Genomic DNA, 21,443 nt, shown 5'->3' with positions numbered 1-21,443 from the left:
TCTAAATAGCACTTAATGTACTTTCCATATTGCAGGTTGCCTTCCAGATCACCGCAGTGAAGTGAATGTCATAATAAAGCAAGTCACATCATTTTTTTTTTGGTTTCCCAGTGCATAAAAGTTATGTTTATACTATAATGTAGTCTACTAAGCATGCAATAGCATTATGTCTAAAAAATACTTTAACATATATTGTTTTATTCATTTGAGAGAGCACACACGTGAGTGCCCACACAAGCAAGGCATGGAGGGAGGGAGAAGCAGATTCTCCACTGAGCAGGAAACCCAAGGCAGAGCTCGATCCCAGAACCCAAAGATCACGACCTGGGCCTAAGGTGGACACTTAACCAACCATATGAGCCATCCAGGCACCCCTAAAAAATACTTTACTACTAAAAAATTCTAATCATCATCTGAGCTCTCAGCGAGTCATAATCTTTTTGCTGGTGGAAGGTCTTGCCTCGAGGTTGATGACTGCTGAAGGTGGGGGTGACTGTGGCAAGTTTTTAAAATAGAAAACAATGACACTTTCCACATTGACTGACTCCGCCTTTCACCAACAATTTCTCTATAGTGTGCAGTGCTGGTTGATGGCATTTTATCCACAGTAGAATTTCTTTCAAAATAGGAGCCAATCCTCTCAAACGCTGCCGCTGCTTCACTCAACTCAATTTATGTAATATTCAAAATCCTGTGTTGTTATTCCAACCATCTTCACCAGTAGATTCTATCCCAAGAAAACCATTTTCTTTTTGATCCATAAGAAGTAACTCCTTGTCAAAAAAAAGAAAAAGAAGTAACTCCTTGTCTCTTACAAAGTTTGATCATGAGATTGCAGCAATTCAGTCCCATCTTCAGATTCTTGCTGATCATTCTACTTCTCTTGCTATTTCTACCACAGCTAGTTATTTCCTCCACTGAAGGCTTAAATCCCTCAAAGTCATCCATAAAGGTTGGAATCCACTTCTTCCAAATTCCTGTTAATGTTGATATTTTGACCTCTCCCCAGGAATCACAAATGTTCTTGTGGCACCTAGGAATGGTGAATCGTTTTCAGAAGGTTTTCAATTTACTTTGCCTAGTTCCATCAGAGGAATCACTTTCTATAGCAGCTATAGCTTTAAAGAAAAAAAAAGATATTTATTTCTTTAAAAATAAGACTTGAAAGTTGAAATTATTCTTCAATCTCTGGCAAGATGGATGCTGTGTTAACAGGCATGAAAACAACATTAATCTCATTGTACGTTGTCATCAGAGCTCTTGGGTGACTAGGTGCTTGTCAATTAGCAGTAGTATTTGAAAGAAATCCTTTTTTCTGAGATCTCAATAGTGTGCTTAAAATATTCAGTAAACCATGCTATAAACAGATATACTATTAACCAGGCTTTGTTTTTCCATGTAGAGAGGACAGGCAAAGTAGATTCAGCAAATTCTTAAGGGCCCAAGGATTTTCAGAATAGCCAATGAGCACTGGCTTCAACCTTCAAGTCCCCAGCTGCATTAGCTCCTAACATGAGAGCCTGTCCTTTGAAGCTTTGAAGCCAGGCATTGATTTCTCCTCTCTAGCTATGGAAGTTCTAGATATAATTTCCTTCCAATGTTATATCTATACAGAAAATCTGTTGTTTGGGCAGCTGCCTTCCTTAATTATCTCAGTGAGATCTTCTGGGTAACTTGTGGCAGCTTCTACATCAGCATTTACTGCTTCACTGTGCACTTTCATAGTACAGAAGTCTTCTTTCCTTAAACCTCATGAACCAACCTCTGCTAGCTTCAAACTTTCCTTCTGCAGCCTCTTTACCTCTCTCAGCCTTCACAGAATTGAAGAGTTAGGGCACTGTTCTGAATTAGGCTTTGGCTTAAGGGAATGTTGTGGCTCGTTTGATCTTCTTTCCAGACCACTAAAACTTCTACATATCAGCAAAAAGGCTATTTCACTTTCTTATCATTCATGTGTTCAGTGTGTAGCATTTTTCATTTCTTTCAAGAACTTTTCCTTTGCATTTACAAACATAGCTAATTGCTTGGTGTGAGGAGCCTATGTTTTGGCCTATCTCGGCTTTTTTCCTCACAAAGCTTAATCATTTCTAAATCGTGATTTAAAGTGAGAGATGTGTGACTTTTCCTTTCACTTGAACCTTAGAGGCTACCGGAGGATCATTAACTGGCCTAATTTCAATATTGTGTCTCAGGAAACAGGGAGGCCCAAGGAGGGAGAGAAATGAGAGGGAGAACAGCAGGTAGGTAGAACAGTCAGATACACACATCAATCAAGTTGCCTTACATGGGTGTGGTTTGTGGTTCCAATAATAACATCAAAGATCACTGATCACAGAGCATTATAACAAAAGTTTGAAATATTGCAAGAATGACCAAACTATGACAGAGACATGAAGAGATCAAGTTCTAACAGACTTGCCCGACAAAGGATTGCCACAGACCTTTGATTTGTAAAAAAACACATTATCTGCAATACACAATAAGGTGAAGCGCCATAAAATGAGGTATACCTGTACTGGGAAATCTGCCTTATTTATTTGTAAAGAAACATGTGGGCTTCTGTTTTATTTCAGAGAGAAGAATTCAGATAAACTTACAGATCACAAAGAAAGTCATGTGCCTATAAAGTACCCACTTAACATTCAAAAATATATCTCAAATACCAGAGGATTTCATCTTATCATTAAATTTAACATTTAAACATAAAATGCAGCAATACAGCCATAGGGTTAGCCGCTTAAATCAAAAGATTTGCTATGCGGTGGGAGTGAAAAACAGATACCCTCTTCAAGGTAGAGGATTCAGTTCATACAGAAACTCAAAAATGCACGCTGGGAAGATCATAGCAGGGCTCTAAAATATCCGTAGTCCAGGGCCCAGAAAAAGGCCCAAACAACTGCCTAAAAGCCAGTGCCTATTGCACCACCTTTTTGGCTGCTTCTAAACTCAACTTAATGCCCATCCTATTATCAAGGTTCATTGGTAGTGAGAGAGGGGGTTTTTTAGATAAGGGAACACAACAATAGCCAAGAGTTTGCTATTTTACTTCTACAGAGATCCTCTCGTCACTCCTAGCACCCCAAAATAACAGCCCAGATAACTCCCTCTTTGCATCTTTGCATAGAAAACACTGCCCCTCCACCCCCGATATCTAATGAGATCTATGGATATCTCTGGTTAAAATCAAAAGGAAAAGATTACCACGATCAAAAACTTTTACCTAATATCCAGTGGCAAAAGAAGGAGAGTATCTGAGAGGAACAGAAGCTCAACTTTTGGAGTGGATATATTATGAAATAATCTCTATCTTTCATTTATTCTACTTTCCACAAACTAATGATTTTCAATTTTGAGACAGGCATGAATTCTATACCAAATGTCCACCTAAATGTGGATCCTCTATATAATAGTCTAGATTCATTTAAATTGTTAGTTTACAAGGTTTATGTGATTTTGGTATTTATTTCCTTCTGACTAAAAATAGCAGCTTAGTGCTAAACAAAAAAACCAAAACAGAGAAACTTCATTTTCCTTACTGGTTTGGTTGAAACCAGGGCTGTAGGGCTGTTCTGCTTTGCTGGAGGGTTTGGGAGAGGGGAAAAGGTGGTATAGCTTGTTATAATCAAACACTGGCTTCAATAATAAAGTGATGTTAAAATAGGCTTCAACATGGAGCTTCTTACCAATAATCATTGCAGTGAATAGGTCTCTATATAAGAAATTAAACAGGAAAGGTTCATACCAGGCCTCAACTCCCACAATCGCAGTCACTATGTAGACAAAAGATATAGTCTGGAAGGAAAATGCAGACAAAAGCATACAGGGGCATTAACAGCTGGAAAGATCAGGAAGACAATAATGCTGTATGCAGCATAAATCTAGTAAATAGTTTTAGTAAAAGCAAGAAGTACACTTAAATTTGAGACTGTGGCAAGTCTTCTTGCCTTTAACAATATGTTTTTCAGCCAACAGTGCCATAAAACAACTAACTTCTAAACAGTGCAAGCAACTGGGCATAATTTAGAACACTTTAATGCACTTCAGGAATTGGTTAAGGCATAAGATGATCCAATTTGCCTACCCAATCACTTTCTTCAAACACACTCCAACGTCTGATGCTTTACTGGGGCCTTAGGTGCAAATGGGCAAAATGGCAACACAAAAAGCTGGTATTCAAAGACAGGGAGAGTTAATAGCAAGCCTAATAAGTAAGAGAAAACAAGTATCTCTACTCATTGAAACATGGGCAGAAAAGACAAAAAAGCAACAATTATATGTGCATATTTTTATTTACAAAAATCAACAGTTCAAAGGAATATTTATTAACACTGAGAGACTCCTCTTTTTTTGTAATAATGACATTGTGATTATGCTTTTTTAAACAGTACTCTTACTATTTAGAGATATATATAGTAAAATATTTATCATCTACTATCAAGAATTTCCTTTAAAATAATTTGGGAGGAAGGGTATACATGAAACTGGACTGGCCATGTAGCTGCTGAAGCTAAGTAATAGGTACCTAAGGTTCACTATGCTATCCTACTTTTCTGTTTGAAATTGTTCATAAATAAGGAAGAAACAATACAAAATAAAAAAGAATTTTTTTTTTTTTAAAAAGAAATTTTTTTAAAGTACAAATCAGTTCTTGCCAAAAAAGCGTAAGGGCTATAAAGAAGGAATGACAAAAACTTGCCCCCAAATTCATAGCAATGTTGAAAATTTAAGGCACAACATATACTTACCACCTGGCTAATGTCATATCCCCACGGCAGGAAAAGAATCCCTGTGTTATACTTTTCCCAGTGGGACAGGATGAAAGAAAACAAAACGACCCACAGCAGGAGATAAAGAACAAAAACACTGACACCAGATGGTCCTCGTCCAAAGATGGAATATACAGTCACAACAAAATAAACACATGACCAACTATCCAGGCCATGGTCAAAAAGCTCCCCTAAAGGGGTGCTGGAATTGGTTCTCCTGGCTTGCTTTCCGTCCACACCATCTGCAACCAAAACACATTGCCATGGGAAAAGGTCAACATCTGTACCAGTATGCAGAAAGTCTTTTTTAATAAAGTAGAGGGAAAAAAAAGTGGAGAAACAAATAAAACAGATCAGCAACTTAGCAATGTTAATTAACAAAGGAATAGCTACCAGCCAGTACTTTTTGTAAAAATCCAATCCTTCACTCCTACAATTTGAAGATTTCAGAAATAAAATCTGTAATTTCTAAGAGTTTAATCTAAAAATTAAAATACATTACATCACACTAAACAGTGTCAGTTTCAGATCTGAGGACAAAGCATTGTTGCTAGACTCTGAATTCCTCCAAATCTTCATAACAACTGAGTTGTTCAGTTAGCCACATGTTCTCCAGCCTCCAGAGAATATTCAATTAGTTACTCATCACAATTTATCTAACCACTCCTTGTTCTAGGATCCAAAAACACCCTGTGCTTCAATTCTAACACCGATTTCATGTTGTTAGAAATTACAGTCACTTTGTTACAGATGTACCACTTCCATAATTTTAAGTACTTTCAGAAAAGGCTTTGAATGAAGTAGACATTCTGTAAATGTGAGAATTAAATGTATTAAAAACATGTAATGCACTATGCTTGATGCTGTGAAGATTAAAAGAATAACCTCAGAACAGATGAAGTTTGTGCCCTCAGCATTTATAACTGAGAAAGGAGACAAAACATGGTAATTAAAGATAGAGCACATCCCAAGCATAGAAGAGTACAGAAAAGGGACAAGTACTCTTCAGGCTAAGAATCGAGAATGGCCTTCCAGACAAGACGAAACCTGAGTGGGGACATAAAGAATGAGTTGGATTTCAGTAGATAAGAGTATGCTGTTTCAAGAAGAGGGAGTGCTATCAGCACAAACACCAAGATGGAAAAGCACATGAGGGTTCAGAGAATGCCAAGTAGTTCAAGTTGACCAGAAAAAAACAGTATGTTAAAGGGCAGTAGTGAAGCTAGAAGGGAGGCTGGAGCAAGTTTAAGTTTCAGGGAGTACCAGGAGCTACTAATAGGATGTGAGTAGGGGAGTGATTAGAATGAAAGTAGTGACGTGCTCTGAGAAGATTCCCCTGGCAGCAGAAGGAATGACAGGTTGGAGAGAGGACACTAATCAGCAGGCCTATGTGGACATGGGCTACAGTGGGAATGAAAGGCTCAAGGCAGGTGAGATATTAAGAAAATTAAAATGGCAATGTAGTGAAAGATGAGCAGTGAGGCTGAAGGACCAGAAGATCCTTTCCAGAATCTCCCATCTGGGTAACTAAGAGAGGGATAGGAAATAAAGAAGTCCAAAGGAGTATGAGAGATGGAAAAGATGCTAAGTATAATTTTGGATGCTAAAACTGAAGTTTTGGCAGAATTCCACATGGTAATATCAAGCAACTCAACCTAAGGTACTTACTAGCAACTCAGAAGACAGACGAGGGCTAGATAGAAACTCAGGAGTCATCTCCATAGTCGGAAGTATCAGGATTGCCAAGGGAATGAGTGGAAAGAGAAAGTTAAGGGTAAAGCACAGTGGAACACCTTCATTTAGAGGCAGAAACAGAGGAGCCAGGTGGTGGGGGGAGTTGGGGGGGTGCAGGGAGAAAGACAGAATAAAAACCAGCTAAAAAGAAGAACCTGAAGCATAACTCTCCATGTTTGTGCAGGAACCAACTACTCTGCTAAAGAAGGTATCATTCCTGTGGTCTCTCAGTAACTGCTGGTCTAGTAGACATTTTTAAGAAGAAGAAGAAAAAAAAAGCTGAATCATAAAAATTTCTCCCCAAAAGAAATAGTTTTGTTAACTATTAGGCTAATTGTAAAGATTCAGATTTAAGGAATTAAAAATTCCTATGATCATTGTATTTACTTGCTCACCATAGTATGTACTACCTATAGCGCCTACCTCAGTTTGTGGCAAAGAAGGCCTTTAGAAACATTGCTGAAGGAATATATGAAAGGATGAATCCCAGATTTCCTGTCCAAACACTACAGATCTCTGTTATATAGTGTTGGGAACTCTTTTGCCATTAAGTAGCTAAAATATTTCCACAAAGTCTCTTCTCATTATTTGCTGGGTTAAATTCCTGTTTGTGGTGCAACTCCTGGGCAGTTATTACAAACACTGAATTCATGGGCTGCATACTAATTAGGTGGTTGTTGTTTTGTTTTTTTTGTTTTGTTTTGTTTTGGTTTTTTTAAGATTTTATTTATTTATTTGAGAGAGAGGAAGAGGCAGAGGGAGAAGCAGACTAGATGCTGAGCAAAGAGCCTGATGCGGGGCTTGATCCCAGGACCCTGAGATCATGACCTGATTGGAAAACAGGTGCTTAACCAACTGAGCCACCCAGGTGCCCCACTAATTAGGTTTTGTACATTTTCCCACTGAACCCATTCCAGCTCCAAAGTCTGATGTCTGGATATGTTTCAGAATGGGTTGTTTTTTTTTTTTAGAAAGGTAATTCAGGGCATATACCATATATTGGGGGGGGGGGGGCAACTCAGGAAGATCTAGAACAGCACCCTGTGATCAAACACATTAATATTTCTGCAGCAAAATGTGAGAATAGTCACACTAGAATAAAGTTTAGAATTTGCCTCACGTTAGTTCAAGGCAGTTTTGCAACAAAGAGTTAATGTTTGGTCAGGATTTTTGCCAAAATTGTGGACATGAAACAGGTAGGTGGTACAGTACATCAAAAGGTTCTTATGACATGCTGTTAAAAGTCAGAGCCTCCAGGCCACTCTCACCTTTTCCCCTATTTCTTCCTGCCCTTCCCAACCAACCCTACAGCATAATTTTCTAAACCTGCTCATTTTTAAGAACAAATGTACAGTGTGGGAGAAAAAAAAAAAAACAAACGTGCAAAAGTTTCTGCCTGAAAATGTAATTTCTCACTAAGCTTTTCCCTAATTCTTCTAGACTTCATTCTCTTCCTTCCCCAAATTCTCACACCTTTGGTCACCTGCAATGTCAGCAGTTAATCATGTACCAAATTATAATGATTTTATGAATACAAGTCATTTTTACCTAAAGAGATCCTAGCAACTTTAACTCGGGGTCTGGTATTTTGTATTCATTATAAAACTATACTGAGAGCCTACTATATGTTAGGCACTATTCTAAACACTGGGTACATAGCCCTTAAAGCTGCAAGTAGGTCATATGGCTTTAAGTACTATGGAGAAACATAAAGCAGGGAAGGGGAATAGGAGAATACAGGACAAGCCATGCAGATAACCTCAACAAAAAGCATTCTTGGCAAAATAGACAGTATGGCCTAGCACAGCAGACTTCCCGAACCACCCCCTCCACCAAATAAGAATTGATCATTTCTTATTTTTGTTCTCTCACTGTGCTCTATTATAGCAGCTCTCTCAGTATTCCACAATTTGATACGTCAGTATTGCTTCCCAAACGTAAGGCAAAAACGATGTCTTATCCCAGTTGTTGGTAAATATTCTTTGTAAAGAGCCAGAGAATAAATAGTTGAGGCATTGTGGGTCATCAGTAGTCTCTGTTGCAACACTCAACTTTGTCTTTGTTGCAGAAAGCCAGCAGAGACAACATGTAAAGGAATAGATATATCTGTGTTCCAATAAAACTTTACTTATAAAACCATGCAACAGGCCAGAGTTGGCCTGTAAGAGGTAGTCTGCCAACTTCTACCTTATTCTTTGCATTCCTAGCAACAAACGACATTTTCCATACAGAAACTCAAAAATATATGTATTACGTTGAACGGCAAATTAACAACCCCGAGTTAAAATGAATTAAGCATAAGCGAAAATGTTAACTTGGTAAGATGGCCATCCCTACTGACAGATTCACCAGTCACTGAATAATGAGCATTTGCCAACTTCTTACCTAGAGTGTAGGCTATGAAGTTGAGGATGCCCACTACAATCCAAACCCAATCAGGGACATGCTTGTAACCTGGTGCTGCAAAGGAAAGCAATGCAGGTTTTAATACAAAGTACAATTGTTCTTACCATAGCTATATACCGCCAATGAGAAATATTTCTATTAATTAAATAAAAGCTAAAGTACTTTATAATGTACTTTTAATGCAGAATTAGGTAGATATTAAAAATATATCTGTAAACTGACAAAACTTTGGTTTTGCCAAAACCAAAAGTAGCTGCCCAAACCCTCATAAACAATAGACATTTGAACTTCAATCATAACTCAAAACTGTTCATCTTTACTTGAAAATTATTTACGCACTGGGAAAGAAAATTAGTATTTTTGAGACTTAAAAGATGCTTGTGTTTAATCTGATCCTCATTTACAATTATCCTACAAACATATATTGAGCTTTCAATCTATATTCTATCATTATGTTATTAACTAGCTAATGTGGATATAGACAGATCACCTCCACTGGATGAATTTGGCATCAGAATCATTCTGAAATGCCAGGACCTCAATATTTCCCCCTAAGATAGAACAACTGAGAATCAGGAAGTCTGGGTTCTAGTCCTGTATTCAACTAGCAGTGTGATCAAGAAAATATCATTTAACCTCTCCTGTTTTCCATTTACCAGATATACCAGGACTGGATGGTTTATCTAGTCCTCCAAGATCTAGGATTTGGGGAAATATACATTAATATTTACATATTTTTACCTCTCTTAATAACTAAGTAAATAATGTTAGAGTAGTGGGAAAAAATAATTATTTCTAGTTATAAAATAAACTTTTGATGATGTTCTAAGATTAAAATACAAATTTTTTAAAAACTGCTTAGTATCAAAACGATGCTTAATAAAATTTAGTCTTATTATTCATGTTGTACTTTATGATCTTCATAAAGTTGCCATTTTATTACATGTATAGAAGCCATGGATTAAAATTTCAGTTGATAATTAGGTATATATATAGTTTCAATATTCAGAATTTCTATAATGTTAAGTCATAAGTTTTTGAAACTCTGAACTTTCCACAAAAACAATGTTGTCAGTGACAGTTTCTCCAAAGTCTGTCCACAAAAGTCTGCTAAGCCCACAGATTAATTATGACACGTTTAAAACTCCTTACTACATCATTTTTAAGTATTCGTTATTTTTTAAGATTTTGTTTATTTATTCATGAGAGATACAGAGAGAGAGGCAGAGACATAGGCAGAGGGAAGAAGCAGGCTCTCCACAAGGAGCACCATGCAGAACTCGATCTCGGAACTCTGGGATCACACCCTGAGCCGTAGGCAGACGCTCAACCGCTGAGTCACCCAGGTGTCCCATTTTTAAGGATTCTTATTAGAAAATACATATCAAACTTAGAACGCAAAAAATTTTCATTCTATCTTCCCTCCATCTTTCCATTCCTCTCAACTCCATCAACTGGCTGAGCAATGAAAATAAACTCTATCTCCCACTTATCCCTCCCTCACCCCCAAATACAGCCAGATTCTGTCCCATGGCCTACATCAGAAACAGAGCAAGGGAGAATGTGAAGACAGGAATAGGGTGAAAGACACTGGAGTCTGGGGTGGCAGCAGGCAGACAACTGCCTCCAAAAGCGTTTCTTTCCTCTCTTTTCCAATGAGGGTCTCGACTTCAGTCAATAAACGTTTGAGGTCTAAGAACCATTTTCAATGGAAACTCGGTGTCATTAAAGGCAAATATGGATGCTGAGCAGAAGGAGAGATCACATTCCCTTCAAAAAGGGGGAGGACTTTTCTTGCATAATTAGAGTAAGAAAGGAAAGGATATTTCTGGAACTGATAAGTACGTTGGACCCTGTTCATACTCAATTTCAGGCAGTGTCATAGTCTTAATTATTCATCCTCCTATAAATCCAATTATTATTCCTTATTTATCAAAATCTCATTGCTTTTTAGATAGCATATCTAAATTAAGGAGTCAAGTGGGTTTCTAGAATTTGATGGAAACATCCATAACAGATTGTGAAAATACAACTTAGCTTTTACATCCAATTCCTAACATTTTACATATCCTTATAGTATCCAAAAGTTCCACAAAATACAACCATATGAATAAAACCAGAAGATAACCACATCTCATTTTTCTCTATTTAGACATGGTTAAATTTTATATTAAAGTAATAACCTTACCTGAAGCATAAAAGTCAGGATCAAAGTATGCCATAAGTAGAAAATTGAATACAACCAGCAGAAAGCCAGAGAAGGTTATCAGATTTGGAGCCAGCCAGGTAGGAAATACCTATGTTTTTTTTCAAAATAATTACAAAATGATTAAAATAAAGGAATCTTTCTGGCCATAATACAAGATGCAAATTTAAGTGATAATAAAAGCTATAAACTTAAAATATCACACATATATTAAAATGTAAGCCACAATGTCCAGTTGAAAAAAAAATAAGCATCTTTCTTCTATTTTTTATATTTTAAATAATTCTGTAATCAACAAATTTTTATAATCATAACATTACATTTACTTTAGAAAATTTTTAAATTCATTTCACAAAAATGATAAATTCTAGAGTATAAACTTAAACTCCAAAGGTGAAATAAATCAAAAGGTATATGACCAAGGGAAAGGAGGATGGGAGAGTTAGTTTCTCTAGATTCCTATCAAACAAACAGCTGCATTCATAACACTCCTTAAAAATTTAAAACTTACTAAAACAGAAGTACAAGTCTATTAATTATCTTACCTTTACTATAGTGTTCCAAAATGGATGCATGATATACAGAGAGAGTGGATTGGTATCCACAGCACTGTACTGTTAAGAAATGAAAGAAAATATTCAGTTATCCTTGCACATTAGCAAGTAGAACAGTATTTTTGGAGTGAAAATAATATTACAAAAATAACTTGGAGAATATGTCTATTTACATGATGTCCTCACCTAAATAACAAAACTGGGGGAACATTATAAGTGGGACAAAGACAGTCAAGTACAGCCAGATTTCTTTTTCTCACTCAATTTTTATAATGTTGCAATGTTTCAGCAGAGAAATTTATATTGCTTACAAGTTCTCATTTACAATGCCAAATCAGGGATCCCTGGGTGGCTCAGCAGTTTAGCGCCTGCCTTTGGGCCAGGGCGTGATCCTGGAGTCCCAGGATCGAGTCCTGCATTGGGCTCCCTGCATGGAGCCTGCTTCTCCTGCTGCCTGTGTCTCTGCCTCTCTCTCTCTCTCTCTGTCTCATGAATAATAAATAAAATCTTTTTTAAAAAATGCCAAATCAAAATGTACACACTGTGTACATTCAAATGTTGACTTTTCTCAACCTCCTCATACCACCACTAATGCACTTAGTAGCTGTGTGACCTTGGGCAAGTTTCAATCCTTTAGTTTGTTCATCTGTAAATGTTCATAGCTTCTATCTCAAAGGACTGCCACAAAAATTATGTAAAATAATCATATGTGAGAAATACATATTGCCCACAGTAAGTGCTATGTAAGTATTAGAAATTATTAAATGTGGGGGTGGGGTTAAATATTTTATTTATTTATTCATAAGACACACAGAGAGAAAGGCATAGACATAGGCAGAGGGAGAAGCAGGCTTCCTCTAGAGAACCTGATGTAGGACTTGATCCCAGGACCCTGGGATCACGCCTTGAGCTGAAGGCAGATGCTCAACCACTGAGCCATCCAGGGGCCCTTAAATGTGTTTTAACCACTGAAGGATGACAGTTCCCTTTACAGCAGGAAAATGGATTACATAAATAAGCAAAGGAAGACAATAGGTTAGGGTTCTGTGGTAATCCCTAACTATTGAGTTATTTAGTGAAACTTCAAAGGAAATTTTAACAAATATTTGTATATAAATACATAAAACTTTAAGTCATATCAATGACTTATTATTCATCAAACACACACATACTGGAGTACCTGGCATGTTGAAAGCACTTCACTCAGTGTGGGGAAGAAAATACTCAATTGGTAAGGGTAATTCCCACCTCAAAGTGTGGGAATATTACCTAATTCGTCCAGCTAACATTTAAACAATGTCACAACAGTCAAATATCTGAAAAAAGTTTTTTTATATTAATATTTAGTTGGTACATAAACTAAATAGTAAGCAATTGAATATGTTGGCACCCAGATCCACCTGATGTAGCCAGTGGGTCAGGTAAGTGGGGAAACCACACATTTCAAGCGCATCATCTACAAAATACAAAAGCTGTAAGAAGTCCAAATCAAAAGGAAACTTTAAAGATATCACATGAATACCTAATACGATGTACAAAGTACAATGTTCTTAATTTAAATGTTTGCTTGATGAGTCTCATCCAGCAACTTTCCATAATTTAAATTAGATCCAAAAGAAGGCCCTTCCTTAACTGATGATATTTTTATTTAAAGGGTCCTCTTTTTAAATTCTAAAGTTTTACCTCTAAATTTCTACTTCAAAAAAATAAAAAATAAAAAAAAAATTTCTACTTCAGGAGACCAAAAGTATGTAAAGAATGCAGTGCTAAATGTAAGAAGGTCAGTTTGCTTAAATGGACATTTCACATTTAAGCTCTAGTACAGCAAGAAATGTAATATGAGATCACAAAAGGTAGCAAACAATAAACCTAAAAAACACTCTGTGTTCTAGCCTTACACACCTGAGTATTTTTCAAGATCACATATCACTTAGTATAAACGAAGAAACTTAAAACTGTCTTGTGAATCAACAGGAAGAAAAAAGTGATTCAAACCTTCCACATGCATGAAAAAAATACATAAACTTTTAAAGATGTTAAACTGGGTTCAGGTATCTGTGAAAGCTAATTAAATATATTTTTATTTTCTATTGGAATGGTACAGATCTGAACACTTTAACCAGGTAGATAATCCACTGTTAAGGCCCACTGTGACTTGCTTGATCTTCAGTCTGCAAGGCCAGATGAGACTACTGCCCTGGAGAAATGCTTGAAAACCACAACCCGGGTTTGAGAGAATCACTCCAAGGCAAAATCTCAGAACACAAGAATTCAGAAGATGTCTAGTTCTTGTATACCTGACTCTCATCTTTGCAAATAGGTAAAATAGTTATTTGGCCTCTTTTTAAATGCCTCCAGTGGCAAAACAAAAAAACAAACCCTCATTATTTCCAGAAGCAAACCAACCCATATTAAACAAACTTTTCTAAACACCAACAAAATCCTCCCTATGCCCCACATTTTCTAACCTGTTTTCATTTTGCTCTACAAAGTTAAGCAGACAAGGGTCCAATTTTTCTTCTAAACGACAGTGCTTCAGTTACTTGAAAACCATTCTCCCTGTCACAACCTACATCTTCTCTTCAACTGCTTAAACATTCCATGTTCCTCTTGCTGCTCTTTTTGCCACGCTTTCAATCTTCTTCCTCATCTAGGTCTTGTGCTTTGGACCAGAGGTTGGAAAGTTTTTTCTAGAAAGCACCTGATAGTAAATATTTTAGGCTCTGTAGGCCATACGGTCTCTGTAACAAACAACACCACCACTGAAGCAAGAAAGCAGTCACTGAAAACAGGTAAACAAATGGGCACAGCTGTGTTCTAGGAAAATTTTATTCACAAAAACAGATGTCTAAAGGTTTTAGTTTGACAACCTGTGCTCCAGACAATCCAACGTGTTGCTAAACCAACACAAACATGTGATTCAGGGCATAAAAACCATTTCATGTGGCACATGAGTAGAAAGAACGGTGACCATAAGCCCCTCTCCCTCAACATTCCTCTGATGCTCAACATATTAATTTCCTATGGCAACAAAATCACTCTGCAGACTTACATACAATACACAGTTGGACTCCTAAGCCATCTTTCACTATGCTGGTATGAGGATGACTGTTGGAAGCTAAGTACAAGACTCTACATTTACCATTATAACATTTCATCTTAATAGATTCAACTCATCTTTCTATCCCCTCCAGATCGCTTCAGATTCAGACTCATCTATCCAAGGTAGTAGCTATGCCTCTCCAAAATCTCAGCTTGTGAATTTATCATGCTAATAATGCTGATAAAGTCAACATTCACCTAAGTCTCTGTAAAAATGCTGATCATAATAGAACTTCTAAGCATTTCCCTCAAGATTGCTCTTAGTACATTTAATAATTTTTATTTGGGTATAAACTTGTCCTGTCATCTACAGCAATTAGCCTACCTTTCTCGCAAAAGAAAAACTTCATAAAATCTTAATAAAATCAGACTTTAGATGACATTTTGCCAAAAATCAGAAAGTTCCAGAAGTTTTTTTTTTTTTTACTTTATACAAGTCAAAATAAAGCAGAGTTCATTCTTCATTCATTCATTCAGTAAGCCAACAAATATTTATGATTGAGTACCTATGAGTATGCCAGGCAAATCTGTGCTGAGCCCAGAGAAGACAATGATGAACAAGACCAAAATGTGCCCTGTATTCACCAAGTATACAGCCCATTGTAAATAGATGGTAAGCACGAAAACAAGGAATAATCACAAGTTGTGTTAAATACTGTGAAGGAAATAAGCAGCATATTTTGCAAGAGGACACAGGGTAGGAAGGGTTCCTAGTCAGAGCAGTCAGAGAAAGCTTCTCAAAGGAGAGAACACTCAGCTGAGTCTAAGAAGATGAGAAGACAGGGAACATATGAGACACTATATTGAGTCAAAGAAACAAGACACTAAAGAGAACATGCTGTTGTAGATTCCACTTACATGAAGCTAAAAAACATACAAATTAATTTATGACAAAAAAGTCATAATAGTTTGATGAGAGACACTGAATAGGGGCCTTCTGAAGTGCCAGAAATAATTCTGTATCTTGATCTGGGTGGTAGTTATATGGGTATATACATATGTAAAAATTCATTAAAAGACACTTAAGATCTGTGCATTAATATGTAATTTATATCTAAAGAGAAATCAAAAATCAAAAATATATATGTGGCAGGGGCGCTTGGGTGGCTCAGATGGTTGAGAGTCTGCCTTCGGCTCATGTCATGATCCCAGGATACTGGGATCAAGCCCCACATCAGGCTCCTTGTTCAGTGGGGAGCCTGCTCTTCCCTCTCCCACTCCCCCTGCTTGTACTCTCTCTCTGTCAAATAAATAAATTAAATCTTTAAAATATATATATATACATATATGTGTATGGCAGTATGCATGTGTATGGTGTGCATAGGTGTAGCAGGGAGGGAAGTACATGCCAAGATAACTTCCAAGCAAAGACAACAAAATACCTTCCAAGCAAAGGCCACAAAGCTAGAAATACTTGACATACTGAAGGAAGGCTAATGCAGCTATAGCTTAGTGAACACAGAAAAATGACAGGAAATGAAATGGAGGCATGGACCTATACCACCCAGCAAGACCACAGTGAGCCAGATTTTATTCTAAGCCCAATGCAAACACTGATCTATATTTTAAATGATTTTTAAAGGATTGTACTGACTACAAAAAAAAAAAAAAAAAAGAACTGGATGGAGACCAAAGTGCACAGACCAGTACAAGACTCAAAGTACATCAGGCAGAGAAGATTATGGGTTAGACTATAGGTTAGGATTAGCAGTACAGTTACTTTTAAATTACTTCCAAAGACGCTCTGAAGCATATGTTTTGGAGAAGGACATTAAAAATGTGACATTCCCCTTAATTTAAGAAGGAAACTGACTCTGATGAAATGAAATTATGAAACTGCCTCCTTGGACATAGAAGTATTTCCTTTACAAAAGTACTATATTTCAAATCCCTTCTCAGTACTGATAAGAAAAATGATACAAACTAATGCCCCTGGCACTAAATACAGAGCTTTGGACAAATTATTAATTACTCTGAGGCCACTGTCCCAAGTAATGCTCCACTATCTACACTCAGCAGCAGATTTCCCCTACTTGGTCTTTCTTCTACACAATATAAAATAGGATTCTTACTGTTAAATGATTTTTAATATAAAGTCTGTCTTTACCCATCTGAAATATAAGCTTTATACTTTTCTTTTAAGATTTATTTATTCAAAAGAGAAAAAATACAAGTAGGAGGAGGTGCAGAGAGGGAATCCTCAGACTCCCTGGGGAGCAAGGAGCCTGAAAAGGGGGCGGGGGGGGGGGGGGGGGGGGAGGCGGGGACCGATAACCTGATCCCACAACTCTGAGATCATAACCTGAACCAAAATCAAGAATTAGTTGCTCAACCAACTGAGCCACCCAGACACTCCTAAACTTTATACTCATAAAACACATTTAGTTAAGTATAGTAACCCATTAAATGTGACTCAATACAAGCTATTAGTAATTCATAAACTGCACTTATTGTTAATCAATTCAGATGCAAACTCAAAATGATATTTCTAATTTTAAAAAACTATTTCCAAAATTCTTGAGTTCGAAATTATCCATGTTTTTAGGACTAAAAAGCAAGATATCCATAAAGAACCAATTTTAGTTCACAACTGGGTTTGCTATATGAAACTAGTTTTTATATGTTGCTCACAGTAACTTTTCAGACATCCCTAAAATGAAACACACACATTACCAACCTCTCTTAAAACAGAAGAAAGAGTCATCTCTCTCATTGACAATACTGAGGTCAGACCCTTGTTGACAGGACTCATGGCTCAATTATGTTTAGATGTTTAAAGTCCTTTACAGGGGTAAAATCCATTTTGGCCAACATGTACTCCACCTAGAACAGAGTTCTTTAGCAATGGCATCCCAATCCTCCCGGCTAGTCACTTAAGCACAAAACATAAAACAAGGAATCTCAATTACTTAAAAAACTGTTATTTACTCAACAAATATCAAGGCAATCAAAAGAGTGGCCTTTCACATACAAATGTGGGACTCACTGAACACTGGGATATAAAGAAACTTAAAGAGAATGGAGAAAACTTCCCAACCTGATCTTTTGTGTTTCTGGTACACAGCAGCCTGAGCTCAACAAACATATTTCAATGTTTGCACATATGAATGAATAAATGCATGATCTACTTTGCATGTTTGTTTAAGTAGCAGTAGAGAAGGTATCAGAGTTGAAAAGAAATGTTACTCCCCTCACCAAATCTATTTTCCCCTACGAACTAGTCCACAGCAAGTTCAACTTCACAAGACGAAATTCTTCTTACTCTTCCCCTATTAATAATATGTTTAGGGACATCTGGGTGGCTCAGCAGTTGAGCGTCTGCCTTCAGCTCAGGACGGGATCCCGGGATCTGGGATTGAGTCCCACATCGGGCTCCTTGCAGGGAGCCTGCTTCTCCCTCTGCCTGTGTCTCTGCCTCTCTCTCTGTGTCTCTCATAAATAAATAAATAAAATCTTTAAAAATATATGTTTACATTTGTATGTTTTACAATTTCCACCAGACAATTACAGCTGTTCTCTTGATATTGTAAAATAGATTATTCCTACCTATATCACAAATGATAAGACTATAAAATTCAAGGATTACAACAGCTAATAAACAGGAAGGTCTGAACTGTAAATCCTTTCTGATTCATTCTGGAACACGTCTATGAAATTGATCACTTTGTCTGAAACCAGACTACTGTTTCTTGGTTCAAATACAATAATGATCCACTTAGACCCAATTTACTGAAATCTAAAATATACTTTTTGTCTTCCAATTTATGGCAGACACTTCCAGTTTATGGCAGACACACAATTTATTTACTTTATTACACAATAAAGTAATCCCCAGTGAGTGGAGCCCCTGTATAAGCAATCTCCTCCCTCTGATGGTTCATTCTCCTCCCTTGAGGGCAGACCCTGTGATTAGCTATAGCAAAGATGACAGATGTCACTGCCTTGATTAGGATACATTATATGGGGGATCCCTGGGTGGCGCAGCGGTTTGGCGCCTGCCTTTGGCCCAGGGCGCGATCCTGGAGACCCGGGATCGAATCCCACATCGGGCTTCCGGTGCATGGAGCCTGCTTCTCCCTCTGCCTGTGTCTCTGCCTCTCTCTCTCTCTCTGTGACTATCATAAATAAATAAGTAAAAATTGGAACTCTTTAAAAAAAAAAAGGATACATTATATGACAAAAGTGATGGGATATCACTTTCATGATACATTTCTTTACGTAAGTCTTCATCTTAGCAATCTGGAGGAGTCTCCTGCTGATCTTTAAGAAGAAGCAAACAGCAATAATGTGAACTGCCTCTGGTGATGGCCATGTGGCAGGGAAAAGTCGGAAAGCCCTAGTAGCTAAAACCCTCAGCCCTACAACTGAGAAGAACTGAATGCTGCCAACAACCACACAAGCCTGGATGAGGACCCTAACCTGCAGATGAGAGCACAGCCCAGCTGACATCTTAACTGCAGCCTGGTGAGACCCTAAACAGAGAGAGGAGCTGGCTAACCAATACCCAGACTCCTAACTCATAGAAACTGTGAGATAATAAATATGTGTTGTTTTATGCCACCAAGTCTGTGATAATTTGTTACCCAGCGATAGGAAACTAGTGCACCACTCTGAAAGCACTACATCATCTTTTCTACTAAGAGATATCTTAAGGCTCCTACCCACAAAGATAAGACTACCTGATGCATGAGAGCCAACACATTATGGTAATATAGTTTCTTACTCCTTTACATCCATTTCTTGGTTCATTAATACTGCTCTTCAGACTGCAATGTAATTGAATAATTCTTCAGTGAAGTGGTTCTCAAACTGTAGTCACCAAACTGAATCCAAATTCTTGGGACTCTGCCCCAGACATACTACAGAATCAGACACTCTTTAGTAGGAGTATAACCCAGCAATCTCTTTCAACAGACCCTCCTGGTAAGTCTGAAGCACACTCAGGTTTGAGGACCACTGCTCTGATGAAAGCAAACATGAACAGCACTCCCACAACTCCTCAGCTGAAGGATAAACTACACCATTAGTTTAGTGGCCAACATCTATCCCTCCTTATGGTAACTTCAAATACTGCATTGCAAGCAAGAGACAAGGTATAATAAAATCCAGCAAATACTCACTAAATTTACTAAATACAAGGCATTACGCTAGAAACAATCTATGATATAAAAACACCAAACCTAAAGTGGGAAAAAAAAAAAAAAGGAGGGGTTCAATTAACCCTGGGACAAAAATTTAAAATTTCTTAAAATACTTTTTATCAATACAAGACTTTAAGAACTATACTCACAGAGAACATAACTCCGTAGACAATGAGATCTCCTTTCAGTCAATATTATCACTTACATCTACTAACAAGTCAGAAGGAAGATGGTGACAGAAGATTAGAGAAGCTAGGGCAGTAAGAACAAGCAAGTCATGATGTCAAACAGGTTTGCTTGCTAAACTTAATCTACAATAAATTGTAACGAGATGAGAGGACAAAAGGAGAGGTCATTAAGTGAAGAAAAATTTGAAATCTTTGCAGGGAAATCTGGATATCAGACACATGATAAATACATGGAAGGTACTGCAGATTCTTAAATAGGAAAGTGGTATTTGAGACAATTTACTTACTCTGCCTGTTGTACTATTATATATGATTAAACAGAAGAAATCTGAAGTCAAAGTCTCTCTGTGGGATCCAAGCTAGATACAGACCTCTGTTTCTCTTTCTATCTCTCTGTTGTCACCCTTAACTTGCTCTCCTAAAATACACTTTCTCTTGGTATAACTTCCTGGAGTGTAGGTACACATGTGTTATATGTCGGCCAATACTCACAAACAGGGAGGCACAAATGTCAAGTATTATTTCTTACTTAGCACTAATACACCACTATGTGCCAGGCATTTTACAAGTATTAATTCATTCAATTTTGATAATGATCCTATGAGGCAGATACTATCCCATTTCACAGATGAGGAAATCTGTTTAGAGATGACACTAAGTTACTCAAGGTCAAAACTCTAATACGTGGTTTCTTTTGAACTTAATATTAAGTTTCAAAGCTAATAATTTAATTAAAAAAAAAGACTTTCATCTCAATTAAAGCTACCCAGTATATAAAATGTTCTTAATACACAACAAAATGTAAGACTAGTAAATACAGTCATTTACTTGCCTTCGCCAATGATTTTAAAATGAGGGAAAAGAGAACAAAAATAGTTCATTTTCACTGTATGTTTTCCCCACCTGCAAACGTTAGACACAAACCCAATTAAGCATCCACTGAAGGCCTTATTTTATTGTTTCTATTTCTGGTACAAAACATCCAGTAAGTACAAGGCAGAGTTTATCTTTCATTCTTAGATTTGAGAGGAAGCCTGGCATGAAGAAAATGGGATCCTAACCTAGACTGCCTAGGTTCAATCTCAGCTTTGGGACCTTGAGGAAGTTAAATTCTCTGTGCCTCAATAAATTAACAGTACCTCTACTTCACAAGGCATTTGTGAATATTAAATGAGATAATATATGTAAAAGCACTTAAAGCAATGCCTGGCACATAGTAAATGCTATATGAACATTTGCTATCATTATTATTATTATTATTATTATTATTATTATTCAGTATTTACAATGATATTGCTCTTGCCATTTCAACTTTCCTTCACTCGGCTCACTAGGCTCAGCTTGGT

The 21,443-nt window shown here is 37.1% G+C and overlaps 1 protein-coding gene across 1 annotated transcript in view; it reads right to left on the bottom strand.

Annotated features, from left to right (window-relative positions):
• SELENOI (selenoprotein I) overlaps nt 1-21,443 on the bottom strand; it is a 43,181-nt gene that overhangs the window by 13,835 nt on the left and 7,903 nt on the right. Inside the window, exons 2-6 of the mRNA XM_055327200.1 lie at nt 11,658-11,726; nt 11,095-11,203; nt 8,886-8,960; nt 4,746-5,008; nt 3,684-3,792 (exon numbers count right to left, since the gene is read on the bottom strand). Coding sequence (XP_055183175.1) covers nt 3,684-3,792; nt 4,746-5,008; nt 8,886-8,960; nt 11,095-11,203; nt 11,658-11,726 — 625 coding nt within the window. The remainder of the gene's footprint in view (nt 1-3,683; nt 3,793-4,745; nt 5,009-8,885; nt 8,961-11,094; nt 11,204-11,657; nt 11,727-21,443) is intronic.

The sequence above is a fragment of the Nyctereutes procyonoides genome, unplaced genomic scaffold (genome assembly GCF_905146905.1).
Source record: "Nyctereutes procyonoides isolate TBG_1078 unplaced genomic scaffold, NYPRO_anot_genome, whole genome shotgun sequence".
Taxonomy (NCBI): Eukaryota; Metazoa; Chordata; class Mammalia; order Carnivora; family Canidae; genus Nyctereutes; species Nyctereutes procyonoides.
This window is presented reverse-complemented; position numbering and strand designations above follow the sequence as displayed.